This window comes from Ahaetulla prasina, chromosome 2, assembly GCF_028640845.1.
Source record: "Ahaetulla prasina isolate Xishuangbanna chromosome 2, ASM2864084v1, whole genome shotgun sequence".
NCBI lineage: Eukaryota > Metazoa > Chordata > Lepidosauria > Squamata > Colubridae > Ahaetulla > Ahaetulla prasina.
The window spans coordinates 269,040,543-269,055,659 of record NC_080540.1 but is presented as its reverse complement, the minus strand read 5'-3'; the positions used below and the strand labels follow the sequence as shown (position 1 = coordinate 269,055,659).

The 15,117-nt window shown below is 36.8% G+C and overlaps 1 protein-coding gene across 6 annotated transcripts in view; it reads right to left on the bottom strand.

Moving 5' to 3' along the window:
- ARHGEF28 (Rho guanine nucleotide exchange factor 28) overlaps positions 1-15,117 on the bottom strand; it is a 176,263-nt gene that overhangs the window by 52,895 nt on the left and 108,251 nt on the right. For all 6 annotated transcript variants that reach the window (XR_009153436.1, XM_058168968.1, XM_058168969.1 and 3 more), the window contains one exon: positions 198-328. Coding sequence is in view for 5 of the 6 variants with exons in the window: in XM_058168968.1 (XP_058024951.1) it covers positions 198-328 (131 nt within the window). In the remaining variant the exon portion in view is untranslated. The remainder of the gene's footprint in view (positions 1-197; positions 329-15,117) is intronic.

Genomic DNA, 15,117 nt, shown 5'->3' with positions numbered 1-15,117 from the left:
TTTATTAATGTATGGGGTGTGTGTGTGTGTGTGTGTGTGTATTAACATGCTTAAGTTATAAATGATAAATATTTCCCTTATTGCTTCCCCTTGAAATAAAATAAACAAATACTAATTGTGCAATTCATTACTTGGTATAATCACAAACTTTCAATAGCCACATGTAGCTAATCTCAATATACACCTGTCAGTCTTACCTGATCGACTACCATGCGGTTTGCATACACTTCATCATTTCCATTTAGCATAGCAGAAAGTTTGGCTGCAGCAAAGAAGGTGGAAGGATTTGGTCTTCTCCTGTAAGCTTCAAATGGGGAATATTGCTCAGCTGGAATAAAATAATAAGAAAATTGATTTTTTTGCATGATAATTCAGAAGAAAAATATAATTTTGATGAAATTATTCATGTTTTTGTTTCATGAGTAGAACATTGAGGTAAGAGGAGTTTATCAGTCCATTTTTTTCTTCCTCCTCTTCTCGTTGTTGTCACACTCAGCCTTCTACAGCAGGGTCATTCTAGTACTCATGGAACATAATGGTCTCCAGATATACTATTGGTCATTGCTGGTTTAGAATTCTAGAAGTTGTAATTCCATCATATTTGAAGACTGGGAAATTACATAAAGAATAGAATTATTCCTAGAATTAGCTATGTATGGGGTTTATAACAGTGATGGGAAACTTACATCCCTTTTTGACTATAGTTTGTAGAGATTAGACGACTACTGTACATTTTTATTGATTGATTGATTGAATGAATTTATTTGCCACCTATCTCGTATTGAAAAGACTCTGGGTGGCTCTATGTGAAGATGTGAAACCATAATTTAAAAGTAAAGTGGGTCTATCTACTTTGTAGCCCTTAGCTAGCCAATGATCACCAAAATACTCCGCATTTGTCCTATCTTTCTAGCTCCAACTTTTCCAATAAGAATTAACTATTATAAATAACAGCATGAAAGGTTCCTTATCATCTCAATCACATAAAAGGAAGGCTGTCATTATAATTACTGTCATCAGTATGGGCATAATTCAGATTAACAGAAGTGTTTAGAGCAGTGTTTCCTACATAACCCCATATCTGGGTCTACTAGTTCTTGGATGGAAGGAGGATTACATGATTTTTCTTTTTTTTTTTTAAAGATCAAGTGAGATTTTTAAAAACAGGAGGAATCCGGCCAGCAGTTTTTTCAAACTAAAGGAGTTTCACAAGAGCTACAAATTCTGATTCTGGTAGACCTACTCAGCTTCCTTTATTCCCTAATCAGTGCGACACAATGTTTTTCCTGGACTAAGATTGTTTCCAGGATATGCTTTGAATTTTGGTTAGTTGTTTCTCCTTGAACTTGGCTCTTCCACATTCTCTGCATGACCTATTGCAATTATGCCAAGTTGTAGGGGAGATTTAATAATGCAACAGGTGTCTCAGCTGCTTATTATTTTTTAATGTTTCTACTATAACATTTCAAAATGGGGTTGAAGACAGCAAGTAGAATCGTTTGAGAAAGAAAGAAAAGGAAGTAAAATGTTAAGTAGTAAGTACTGAAATCTAAGTGTATTCTACATTGCCTGCCAACACATTTGTTTCCTCATAGTTTATTCATTCAGGATATAATCTGTCCAAATAAACAAGGAGCTAACCGAACTGAATAATGAAAACATTGTTTTATTGTACCAGAAATTAGAGGTTATCAACTAGTCAATCGTACTAAATAAATGAAATCAAACCCTGGGACTGGAAGACAGAAGGATTAACTCTTTCCTCCAATGTTCTTTCCTGAAAGGGTGTTAATACTCCTAATAGTTCTATGAAGAGAAACATACATAGCTCTACCCATTTCTCTCATCTCTTTTAATGCCACTGAATGGCATAGGCCCTTATTAACACTGACCATTGAGAAGTTTATGGGAATAATTTTATGAAATTGTTTAGGATTATATGCATAATATATGCACACATGCACATACAAAATATTTTAAAAGAGTGAAGAACTTAATGATACACTTTAATATCAAGATTAATGCATGCAAATAATGGAATTTAGTATCCTTGTACTGGTATATCTTGCATTAAAAAAATTAAAATTAAAGAAGAGTCCATTCAAATTCATGATCAGAATGTTCACCTGATGTTTTAGCACATAAAAATAAACAGAATGACCATCTTTTTACTTCTTTACTTTTAATATGGCCAACTTAGTAAGTTAAAAAGGTTAACCAGCCAACAGAGATACCATTTATGTATTTATTTTAGAAAACATGTATAGAAGAGAAGAGAAGAGAAGAGAAGAGAAGAGAAGAGAAGAGAAGAGAAGAGAAGAGAAGAGAAGAGAAGAGAACAGAACAGAATTTTATTGGCCAAGTGTGAAGGAATTTGTCTTGGTGCATATGCTCCCAGTGTACATAAAAGAAAAGATACCTTCATCAAGGTACAATACTTTTAGAAAACATGTATGGTCGTTCATCTTATAACTCTGAGCAATCACAGCAACAACAAAAATAACTAAAATAAGTAAAAATACAACAACATCCAAAACAGAAACAGCATCTTTCAGCAGCACACTGCAAAAAAACTAACAAGAACCACATGATTTCAGATTCACCTTATTTCAGTGTCTGGGGGAAGAACCAGTTTTTTAAGGCCTTCTGGAAGACTAAAAGGAGTCTAAAACCAGAGGTTGATAAGGCTCATGGAGCAATGGTATAACATAGGCAAAGCAAGGGGCATCCAAAACAATACATACCACTGTATTTGGGATCATCTGTAATTTCTCAAATTATTTGATTTCTATAGCCACCTATCTCAATAAGTGATTCCAGCAGCTTAATTTCTAGATGGTCTTCAAGGGCAACCCTATGAACAACACATTGCAGTAATCCAATCAGGAAGTAATGAAGTTCAGGAACTAGCACAACCAATGCACAAAATGGTTCTGTGCAAAGTGCCCCAACTGGCCAGACCATGGCTGTCACCTGCTGAGAACTGATTCTGCCTGGGAATTGCTACCCTGTCAAGAATCAGAACTGACACCATTCTGGATCTGTGCCAGAGTGGGGGGAAATGGCGGGAAAGCCATTTTTTCTTGCTAACATTGAGCCAGACCTGGTTCTTGTTATCCAGACCATCATAAATTCTAGTCACAGGGTCAGCAACTAAGCAGCACACACCCACCCCGCTCAGCCAGGAGTAGAAATGTATAGCTGGTTATCATCAACATGCTGATACCATAATGCAATGAATTATCTCCCCCAGTAATTTCATGTAAATGTTGCACTATCTGAAATTAAAAAAAAAAAAAATTTCAGTAGAAAGTTAGCAGAAATGTTCTGATGGTTAGCGCTGTAAACAATAGAGCAATGGAATAAGCAGTAATTGATAGAGAAGGAGATTGAATTAGATTACCTGTAAAGGTTACTTCCATCTAATACGATGTATAGGATGACTAATATTAGAAACAGATGATTAAAGCCATCATATCAGATGAAGTATAGAAATAATGATTCTCTTAGAAGAGCAATGATGGAGTTAATAAGCAAGCATGTACTAAAAACTGTAGTAAATCAAGACTCTTGAAATGAAGGCCCTACATTTTCTTTTTACTTCATGTGTAATTATTATTTTCAAAAGCTATTAACATGCCATAGTGACAGATATCTCTCCCTCATAAGACCAAAATTTCACCTTAAAGATAAAGGTAAGGGTTCCCCTTGCACATATGTGCTAGTTGTTCCTGACTCTAGGGGGCGGTGCTCATCTCCGTTTCAAAGCCAAAGAGCCAGCGCTCCGGCATGACTAAACACCAAAGGTGCACGGAACGCTGTTACCTTCCCACCAAAGGTGGTCCCTATTTTTCTACTTTCATATTTTACATGCTTTCGAACTGCTAGGTTGGCAGAAGTTGGGACAAGTAACGGGAGCTCACCCCATTACGCAGCACTAGGGATTCAAACCACTGAACTGCCAACCTTTCGATCAACAAGCTCAGCGTCTTAGCCACTAAGCCACCACGTCCTACAATTTCACCTTAAAACAAGCCAAAACAAAGATTTAGAGAGTAAAATACTGCCATACCAGATAAGGATTCTTCAGGGCTTCACCAGATTACAGACAAATCCATAGGATGAATTATCTAGAGCAGTGATGGTGAACCTTTTCGGCACTGAGTTCCCAAACCAGAACGTGCGCACACATGCCAAAAACCCAAAGACCAGACATAGGAAACTTAGAACTCCGCCGCCTTTGACAGGACCTGTGTTTAACTCATAGAATCATCTATTGCAATGTCCTTCCTGTTGAAGACTACTTCAGCTTCAATCACAACAATACAAGAGCAAACAATAGATTTAAACTTAATGTTAAACGCTTCAATCTTGATTGCAGAAAATATGACTTCTGTAACAGAGTTGTTAACGCTTGGAACACACTACCTGACTCTGTGATCTCTTCTCAAAATCCCCAAAGCTTTAACCAAAAACTGTCTACTCTTGACCTCACCCCATTCCTAAGGGACGTGCATAAGAGCACAAATGTGCCTACCGTTCCTGTCCTATTGTTTCCTTTCATTATATCCAATTAATATAGTTATTGCATACTTATGCTTATATATATATGCTTATATATTATATAGTTACTTTCATGCTTATGCTTATATATACTGTTGTGACAAAATATATAAATAAATAAATAAAATAAATAAAGAACAGCTGGTGACAGAGCACGTGCCCACAGAGAGTGCTCTGCGTGCCACCTCTGGCACACGTGCCATAGGTTCGCTATCACGGATCTAGAGGCTATATTATTTATGTTTTAATGGAAATTAAAAATCGGCAATCTATTTGTGTTTGAAGAAATGCTATGTAATGACTTCACTATTTGCCCATAATAAAATAATTTCAGTATTTCTTTGCTCCTCTAAATATATCACACTTCTATACAAGGATTCTCTGCTAGTCAGAAACCTCCATGTTCCTCTGATGGCTTGAAAGGCTGAACTGCTTTATTTCCAGTTCAGCTGCATTATAGCTTCAGGTAGTGAAATGGGTCTGTGGGGAAGAGCTCCGTTTTGTCATGGCTGGAGTGAACTGGAATGTGGAAATGAGCTTGGAAGACTGGGGGCCGGGGGAGGGGGTAAGAGAGGATTTGTGAAGGTGCCTAGGGATCAAATAAAAGGGGGAGGAACCTGCAACTGAGCAATACGAGGAAGGAACATAGAGAGGGTCTTCCCTAACATACAAGAAACGGTGGGAGACTTTCAGACTTCCAAGATTCTGTTACTGTAGTCTTACAATAAAGTAGAATTAGTTCATCTTGTGTTTCCTTCTGATCTACCTGGAAGACTGTCATGGAAATTCCTGCCTCTTCCCATGTTAGCCTTTTGAGGTAGTCCAGATCAGTGGTGCTATTCAGCCGGTTCTATCTGGTTCAGGTGAACCGGTAGTGGCGGATGCGGGAGGCTCCGCCCACCTGCCCAGGCATCATCACATCCCATTTTTGATGCTCCATGTACATACACTCCCATTTGCGAACCGGTTCTGAAAGTAAGTGAATACCATCCCTGGACCAGATAAGAAGCATAATCTTGAGTACTACCTCTATGTTTATTCTACATTAGCAGAATGTTGCAAGACCAAAAGTATTTTCTCCTTCTCTCTTTTTTTTACTCTCAAAAAACTAGGGAGTGTCCCTTCTGAAATGTTTCCCTCTCCTTTTGTGGCCTATGAAATCTTCTGCACACCTGATCTGGTCCACGGGTCTTCCTCATAATCCCCAAGTTTATTTTCATATACTATTACACCCCATCCCCACCAGCTATAAGAAAAATGCTAACTTGAAGCTTTCAATCTCTCTCTCATTATTGCCAATCAGATTGGCCAATAGTAAATCTTATACATAGTTTTGTTAATTTTCAAACAAGCCAGAATATAAAACATCAAGCTGCTTTCTTTCTCTTTTTGGCCAGAGTAAGGCTGCTGAGATTACTTTTTTCTAGCATTCTTGTTCTATGGTTATAAGGAGTATATATAGTGGCACCGTCTGACTGTTAGTACAAGTTAATATATTTTCTAAATCTCTGCATTATCCTACAATTGAGATCTATCAGAATATTATTTGAGGGAAAGTTGATAGCTTGTGATTCTTAACTGCAAAACTGATTGGGTCGGACTACTAATACTACTACTACTACTAATAATAATAATAATAATAATAACAACAACAACAACAGCTAATCGATGACCAACCATAATAATGTCTGCCTGTCCAAGACCTTTGGGAGGGACTTGATAGGTGGATAAAAATGCCAAATCCAGTCTAAACATCTGACTGACTCTGTGCTGAACCACAATAAGTATTTGATAGATTATACCTTCCCTGCAGAAATTGAGGCAGATGTTTACTTCAAGTCAAACAAATTGTTGAAGAAGAAAAGCATGAATTGGCTGATTACATAAAAGACAGACAAGAACAAGCACTAATGCAAATTAAAAATTAGAACTTACTTAATGTGCAGGAAACAAAACAGGATTATGGAAATGTAATAAAAAGAACAGAATGCTGGCAAGGAAAAGAATTACAATTTCTACAAAAGATCAAGGGGAGTCAATACAGTTTTAAAAACTGAAGCTATGGTGGTCCCAGTGATTATCAGCACACTGATGATACATTCCAAAATATCTTGGATGGCACTTAGAAAGACACTGCTTGGAGCTACACATATACTACATTGATTCATTCCAACATCCTATGTTGCAATGAACTCAATGCATAGAGACCCTAGAGACCCAGTGGCTGTGATTTAAGATTTTTAAGATTTTTGTGCAAATAATAATAATACTGAACTGTTATGTTTTTACCAGTCCCAGACTGTGAATTGAACTGGAGTATGTTGCTTGATTATCAGCAACCTAGGCAGTTTACAAATTGTTTAAAACTTTAAAAACAAGAAAAACACCAAGAAAAAAAATGAAGGGTAAAAGATGGCAAGATAACAGAAATAATTGGGAGTAAAGGAAAACAGCCTACGTTGCTTAAAATAAGCTTTGGTCATCCTTGCCAAAAGCCTGGAAGAAGAGACAGGTCTACAAAACATCAGCAGGGTGTGGCCCATCCAGAGTATTTTTTTAAAATGTATATGTTCTGTTATGCTTTTCATTGTCCTAAATAATTGAAAATTCTAATGGATTCAGCAATCAAATATCTATAGGAGACTCTTAGACTTTGTAACACCTTAACTAAGGGTTATAAAAGAGTAGCTCATCAGTTTTCTATTTTCATCCATACTTTAGACTACTGTAATAGGAAAGGTATTTCAAGACTTCTAATTCACTAGACAGGAAAATTAATTACACATTGATTCCATTGGTTATTTATTTTTACTGGAAGAAACAATCCAGTTTAAAAAAATGACAAAGAAATATCTATTGTGCAAATGATAAATCACATTCCTGAAGTTCCATGCATTTTTTACAGCACAAGTATGGCAAAGTGTTAACTCATTAATTGTGGTTTATGTAGATGCTTATAAAATCAAGATTTCAGTTTCCTACCCAAAAATCCAAGTTTACACATGTAAAAAATGGTACTTTAAAACATTTTTAAAAGGCGTTTCAATGCTTGTATTAATTCTTGGGACTTTTTGTTGTTTGCTTTTAAAATTCTAGGTCAGATGTACTTTGGTCTTCTCTTAACAAGACAACTATGTTTTTAAGATGTTGTTGCAAGTTGGCAAGAGCTATCTGCATCCTTTAGATTTTGTTGCACACATCATTGTTCAAAAGATAGAACTCTACAAATTCACTAACAGTAAGTACTCCTTATTCTATGCATTCCCAGTTGCAATGTATGGCTGTAAAGGTTGGACCATAAGAAAGGCTGAGTGCCAAAGAATTGAGGCCTTTGAACTCTGGTTCTGGAAAAGACGCCTGCGAGTCCCTTGGACTGCAAGGTAAACAAATAAGTCAGTCCTAGAGGAGATCAACCCTGACTGCTCTTTAGAAGGCCAGATCCTGAAGATGAAACTGAAATACTTTGGCCACCTAATGAGAAGGAAGAACTCACTGGAGAAGAGCCTAATGCTGGGAAAGATTGAGGACAAAAGAAGAAAGGGACGACAGAAAACGAGGTGGCTGGATGGAGTCACTGAAGCAGTAGGCATGAGTTTAAATGGACTCCAGAGGATGGTAGAGGACAGGAAGGCCTGGAGGAACGTTGTCCATGGGGACGCGATGGGTCGGACACAATTTTGCAACTAACAACAAATTCTATGCTTATTGAGTCTACCACATACATATGCACAGCTGTCATCATTATTTTCCAAAATACAATTTGGTACATTACGTGTACCAAATATAATAACTATAAGTATGCATTGTTAAAAAAGAAGAAACACATTACCTAAAGAAAGAGGATATAGATTTGCATTTGTTAGTGTATAATTTAAATAGAAATGTGAAACATCTCACTGTAATGTGATCCTATGCTTGTGTGCCTGCCCACTATGATGTCTAGGAGTTAACTCTTGATGGACAGCTAAAGGATCCTGTTTCCCTTTCTTATGCTTAAGATTAAACTAAATTTGGCCTGAACAGTCCTTAAAATAAATGTATTTTTCTTTAAGATAAGTTGTATTTCCACTCTAGAAAAAGAATATTCTAGGAAGCTAACTTTTTACTTATAAACATATACACACAACAATCACTCTATTTTCTTACAAGCAAACATTAAACAAAACATAGAAAAAGTTAGGAGTAATAAGAAAAAGACCAAAGTAAGAAAAAGGAAAGGAAATCTAATTAAATCTAGTTTGCAATAACACAATTTATTGTACCTTTTCATACTTATCTACAACAGAAGCATTTTTGCTTTCTTGTTCCCATATATTGGGAACAAGATATTCATATATTGTTTCATATATTAAGACTTTTCATTTCTCTCTTTTCTTTTCATTTCTCTTTTCATCTAATCACGATATTCTCACTGCTCCCCTTTCTCTCAGCCCATTCTTTCTTCCAGCAAACATTTGTTTTGTAATTCATGTCTTCATTCTCTCTACAAGACTATACTAAACCAATATAGGGTTTTTTTGTTGGTCAACTCATTTTTATATTCAGCCCACATTTATTTATTAGCCTTTCATGGTTGAGTCCATCTGTTCTTTTTTATCACTTACAGTTCTTAAATAAACTATTCCCATTGCATTATTTTTATGCTTCTTTTGATGTACACAACTCTCACTTTCATAAATAATAAAGTAGACTACACTCCTATTTAGCCATTTGGACAAACATTAATTCCTTGCAAAAGGCTACCTATTATCCATTACTTTTTTACAAATAGTTGCATAGCTTAAAACTTCTCCCGCATTTCCCTCTATATTAATTTCATATCCATATTCATTCCATCATACAATATATGTAACATGTACTACAAATAATTCGGATTCTCAGTCATCAACATCACAGTATCTGCATACAAAAGTACACATTTCCATTTTACCAATCAACAATACAGTATAGTAACTCAAGTGGTATCATAAATACTCTCTATGTATTTATCCATAAAATAGCTATATAAAAGCAATGTGTTACCACATATGCCTGTTTTACTCTCTGCTAAATTTTGACCCATTTGCTAAGCTTTCTGTTTAGAAAGCTTTACTTTCATCATATAACACTTGAACATTTCAATCTTTTCTGTACTATCAATATATAAAGAAACAAGGTATTATTTATCATAGCCTGCTTAGAATCTATAGAGTAGGTTGCATGCAAACCCTTGTAATAAATAAATAAAAAGGTAGCTATCACATTAAATAAATCACACAGGCTAATAATTCTGATTTGTTTACTGGGTTTAGAATGTAATGTCCATATGAACTTTCAAAGGACAATTAAAAATGCTTAAACACCATTTAGTAACATTCCAATACATTTCATAAATTTTAGACATATGTCAGAGAAGCAAATGAATAATGATCACCTAGGAAAAAATAGCAAACAGTTTTCAAATAATTCCCAGAATTTCCTCCAGCAAAGTTAACATAAGTTAATCTATAACTTAAAAGAATGAAAGCTATGAAACCAAAAAGGGAAAATATCTGCAGTATAAATTATGTTGGATAAAGTGTACAACCTCATAGCATGTAAAAATTTATGTTTGAATTTCAGGATTAAGAGGACAGATCTTCAAAACTGTGTTCCACATGTTTTCTTTCTGTTAGGCCTAATGAGAGATGCCTAAACTTTCTTCTGGCAGTACTTATGATTCTAACTTCCAAAGGATTACTTACTGCATGTGAAAATGTTTTGAACATTTCACCAATCTTGTGAAACTGAAAGAGGGTCAGCACCAATTTGGATGTAGTTATTAAATTTGATCCACATAGATGATTGACAATTTTATTCAGCCTATATTTTTATAAACATTACCAGAAAACCTGCATCATTAATGGCGTAGCAAATACTAAAGAGAAATCTAGCTCCTGCGATAAATAGTCAACACCTCACCTGCAGTTCTTTTTAGCCAGGATAGGAGGAAGTCTAAAGCAGCGGTCCCCAACCGGTGATCCGCAGACCACTGGTGGTCTGTGAGAAAATTTTGGTGGTCCACAGAAAAATTATTTGTGTTTTTTATATTGCACTAAATATTATTTATCTTTTTTAGAAATTCATATTAGTGGTCCACGGGATTTAAAATTATGAATTTAGTGGTCCCTGAGGTCCAAAAGGTTGGAGACCCCTGGTCTAAAGAATATGTGGCTGATTTAAGTAAACTGTTCACATCATCAATTTAAAAAGTGGACAAGTAATTATCAATGATTTTATCAGCAGAGTATGTAAGTCATCAACTAAAGTCTTTGGAAAGGCCTTTTCAGTTACAACTCTACTACCCCAAAGCTGAGAAGGGTTTTTTGTTTTTGTTTCCAACACAGATCAAGTTCTACACGTGTTTAATATAAATCAGCCAGATTTCTCTTTATCTATAAACTAACAGTTTCCTCTCGAATGCCATCACTCTGCTAAACAAATAATTCCCTCAACACTGTCAAACTATTTAGTAAATCTGCACTACTATTAATCTTCTCATCGTTCCCATCACCCACTCCTTCCACTTATGACTGTAACTTTGCTGCTTGTTTCCTTATGATTTATATTGATATTGTTTCCTGATTGCTTATTTGTACCCTATGACTATCATTAAGTGCTGTACCTTAGAATTGTTGATGAACGTACCTTTTCTTTTTTGTACACTGAGAGCATATGCATTAAGACAAATTTCTTGTGTGTCCAATCACACTTCAGAGTGTGACCAATCACACTTCAGAGTGACTTGGCCAATAAAAAATTCTATTCTATTCTAATACTCAAGTCTTCTTAAGCTTTTCAATAAATCTTGTGAAAAGTGTTGAAGAACAGTTGTTCTTCAACTTTGAGACATAAATAGCAATTTTGGGAACGAAATCCTTCAGTAACCACTAGGGATAACTTTAAGTAAATAAACTAACTCATACCCATTGAAAGCCTTGTCTTCCACAAATGTATTGAACTCATTTCGTGTGGTACCTACCACAACATCTGAAATGTAAAAATACATTGAATCTGTTTGCTAGGAGACATATTTTCTTCATCAGTTTTCGATCTCCCACCAATTATCCAAGATTCTAGTATTTTTAAAATAAGTAAAATAAGAAAATTGTACACCCATGCCTAGTTTTATAACCTTTATCATGGTCACTCTGTACTTATGTTTTCAGAATAAATACCAAGCTGCTACCCCAAAGCAAGGTGCAGAATGTGAGTGTAAAGACCTAGAATTTCTGGAATAGAATTTCTAAGATCCCTACTTTCGCATGCTGTGAGGCTCAGAAACCCATCTGAAAACCAAATAAATTTAAAATAATAATGATGACGATGATGATGATGATGATGATCTGCACAGGGACTATAATTGGAAGAAAATTATGCTGAAAGAACATATCTAATATTTTATATATGCAGTTTATACTCTTCTTCTACATTGTTTATGCTTTTATCACTTTCTACACTATTAGAGTTTCTAAAATCTCCTTCTTTATTCAGCTTTGACTTCAGATAAAGGTTAAAGACTACCACTACCAATTAAAAGCACTATCTGATTATTCTGTTCATCCCTATTAATCTGTTTCCTGTAAAGAAATATAGCAGAAGGATATACAGGAAAATCAAGAATAGTTAACAAGGGGCACAATACACATAAACATCTGAATTGGAAATATCCTTAGGAACACACTGATACATAGAGTATCTTCCAGATGGCAGATAATTTGTGTTAGGATTTCCAGACAGTTTTTTGTTTTATAGTAGTCATGGTAGACAATAAGAAGGGGAGTAAATTTGAGTTAAAGTCAGTGATAACAGGGTCTTTCTCGCTACTTTCTCAAATCCTATTCAGATCAGTAGATTGCAGCCTAGAACTTTGTCTCACAATACATACTGAAAGAAGAGAAGGACAATTTTAATGGGAAAATTGCATGGGGAAAAATAATGGGACAGTTCTGGTTTTGTCTATTGGGAAAATATGGGAAATATTGTGTCAGCAATAGATTCTTGATCTTTCATGATCCCGAGAACTATCACACTACTTCTAAAATCAGAAACTAGAACATCTGAGTCAATTTTTCTCAATCATTTATAGCCTATATCTATTATAGTAACACACGACAAATGGACAAATGTGCACATTCAGGTTTCCTTTCATGACAATCTGTTATTAATTATATTTTTAAAACTCAAATCTTCAGTTTGCATACCTTCATTTTATACCTCCATACACACATACACATATATACATATACGTACGTATGTATGTATGTATTTCAAAGCACCCCATTTGCAAGCAGACGAAGCTTCATCTTCCTCTGGGCAAAAAATGTTTGGGTGCCTCTGGGGTGCTCGGGAATGGTTCCCAAGTGCCCCATAGATGCCCAAACACTTTTCGCCCAGAAAGAGAATTGACAGAGACTGGAAGCTTCATCTGCTTGCAAATGGGGCATTTTGAAATGAAGCTATCCATTTTAAAGCACCCCATTTGCAAACAGACAAAGCTTCCAGTCTCCCTCCAGGCAAAAAATGTGTGGTGGAGGCAGAGGCATTAGGGGAGAGGCAGGCTATTCCAATGCGCCACCCATTCCACCTCACCATCTCTTGGCTTGCCTGTGGCCGCACCACTACAAACGCACATAGTGGGTGTCCAGATCACCTGCCTCCCCCGTGTCTCTGACTCTGCCTGCTGCTGGTGCCACCATGCAAGCTGTTGTGGTCCGTCAGCAGCCTACAGAGCTGGCAACAGAGTCAGACAGCGATGGGGCTGAAGTGAAGTCAGGGCCATCGGGAAGTGAGGTACGAACTCCAAAGCCTCCAGAGACTGATAGTAGTGAGACAGAGGAACAGGAGGAGCCTGTTCCTAATGCACTCATGAGAAGAACTGCCAGAAGGCAAGAGCAGCTCAAGCAAAAAGGACAACTTGGGAATAGGGCCAAGAGATGATTGGCCCCTCCCATAAGGCTTAAAACAGACCAGCACTGGTGTTTGGCCTTTGCCAGAAAACAACGTTGTAGTTGTTCTGCTTCGTCTTCTGTTTCATCTACATCTTTGTTTTTGTGGCTCCTGGACGTTTGCCAGGAAGGGCCTTTGGCCGTTTACCTAATTAGACCAAGGTTTGTTAGATAACTGAGGAATTTGTGTTGGAGGCATTTGTCTTACTTTGAGTTGAACGACGCTGGGAATGAAGTAATTACTAGCTGTTTGAATAAAGTTTGTTTGTATTTCACGAACTGAGTTTATTACTACCTACTTGGGCCTGGGTCACAACACAAGCCTCCCGCGAGCCTCCCATGAGCTAGGCAGCTGTGCAGCATATCCAGATTGCCTGTCTCTCCCTATCTCTGCCTCCACACTCAGACCTATCTGTGCTGCACCAAGGGGCCTACAGCAAGGGTGAAATCCAGCAGGTTCTGACAAGTTCTGGAGACCCAGTAGCAGAAATTTTGAGTAGTTCAGAGAACCGGCAAATACCATCTCTGGCTGGCCCCAGAGTGGAGTGGGAATGGAGTTTTTGCAATATCCTTCCCCTGGAGTAGGGTGGGAATGGAGATTTTGAAATATCCTTCCCCTGCCACACTCACCAAGTAACACCCACCAAGCCACACCACGCCCACTAAGCCACACCCACAGAACAGGTAGTAAAAAAAATTTAGATTTCACCACTGGCCTACAGGCTACGGCTGCTGCCAGACACCATCAGCCCCTGCACACTCGCCACCTCTTGTTCTGGCCATGCCTATCCCCCAGGCTTATTTTTGGGGTAGGGCTTATATTAGGCCCACCACAAAAAAATCAGGCTAGAGCTTATTTTTTGGGTGGGTCTTATTTTTGGGGAAACACAGTATATATCAGTCAATTAAAGCTGGTCCACAAACAAATGAAGTCAAGGCAGAAGTAGCAAAAAATAAAAGGATTGAAAAGCAAGGATTGAAAAGCAAAACAAGTTATAAAACTGGAAAACTAGCAAGCCTAAGTAAAGAAAAAAGATGTCCACTTGGTGTTGAAAAAACAATTTGGGTACAAGACAAGCCTTACACTGGGACTAGAATTGTACCTATTAGTACTCAATTTTATTACACTGAAAAAATATTCCTCCTCTTTTCAACTTAGGTAAAAAAAACTCCCCCTCCCCAAGGAAAGTCCACAGAAGATGGCCTTCAATAACCTTGAACAAAACCATTCAGGCCATTAAAGCATGGCTGGAAATAGGCTTAAAGCCAGGGCCGATTTAAGAAGCGTGACCATAATTCCGGTACAATATCTAACCTCTGTTAACAGTCTTGACTGCCTTGCTAGATCAATGCTTCTTAAACATTTCTTCCTATAAAAATATTCTTGTTTCTGTCTGAAATTGATAGAATAACCATGAAAGACCAAGTTTCATATCAAAAAGAAAGTCCCCCCACCCCCACTTTTGTTTAAATCTCATACATCTGATTCTGTAAATGAGCCAATAGGCTTTCACTATAACAACCTCTAGGGATATATAATTAAAGTCACTCATGGGTAAACAAAGCAAAATAAAAACAGAGCTATTTA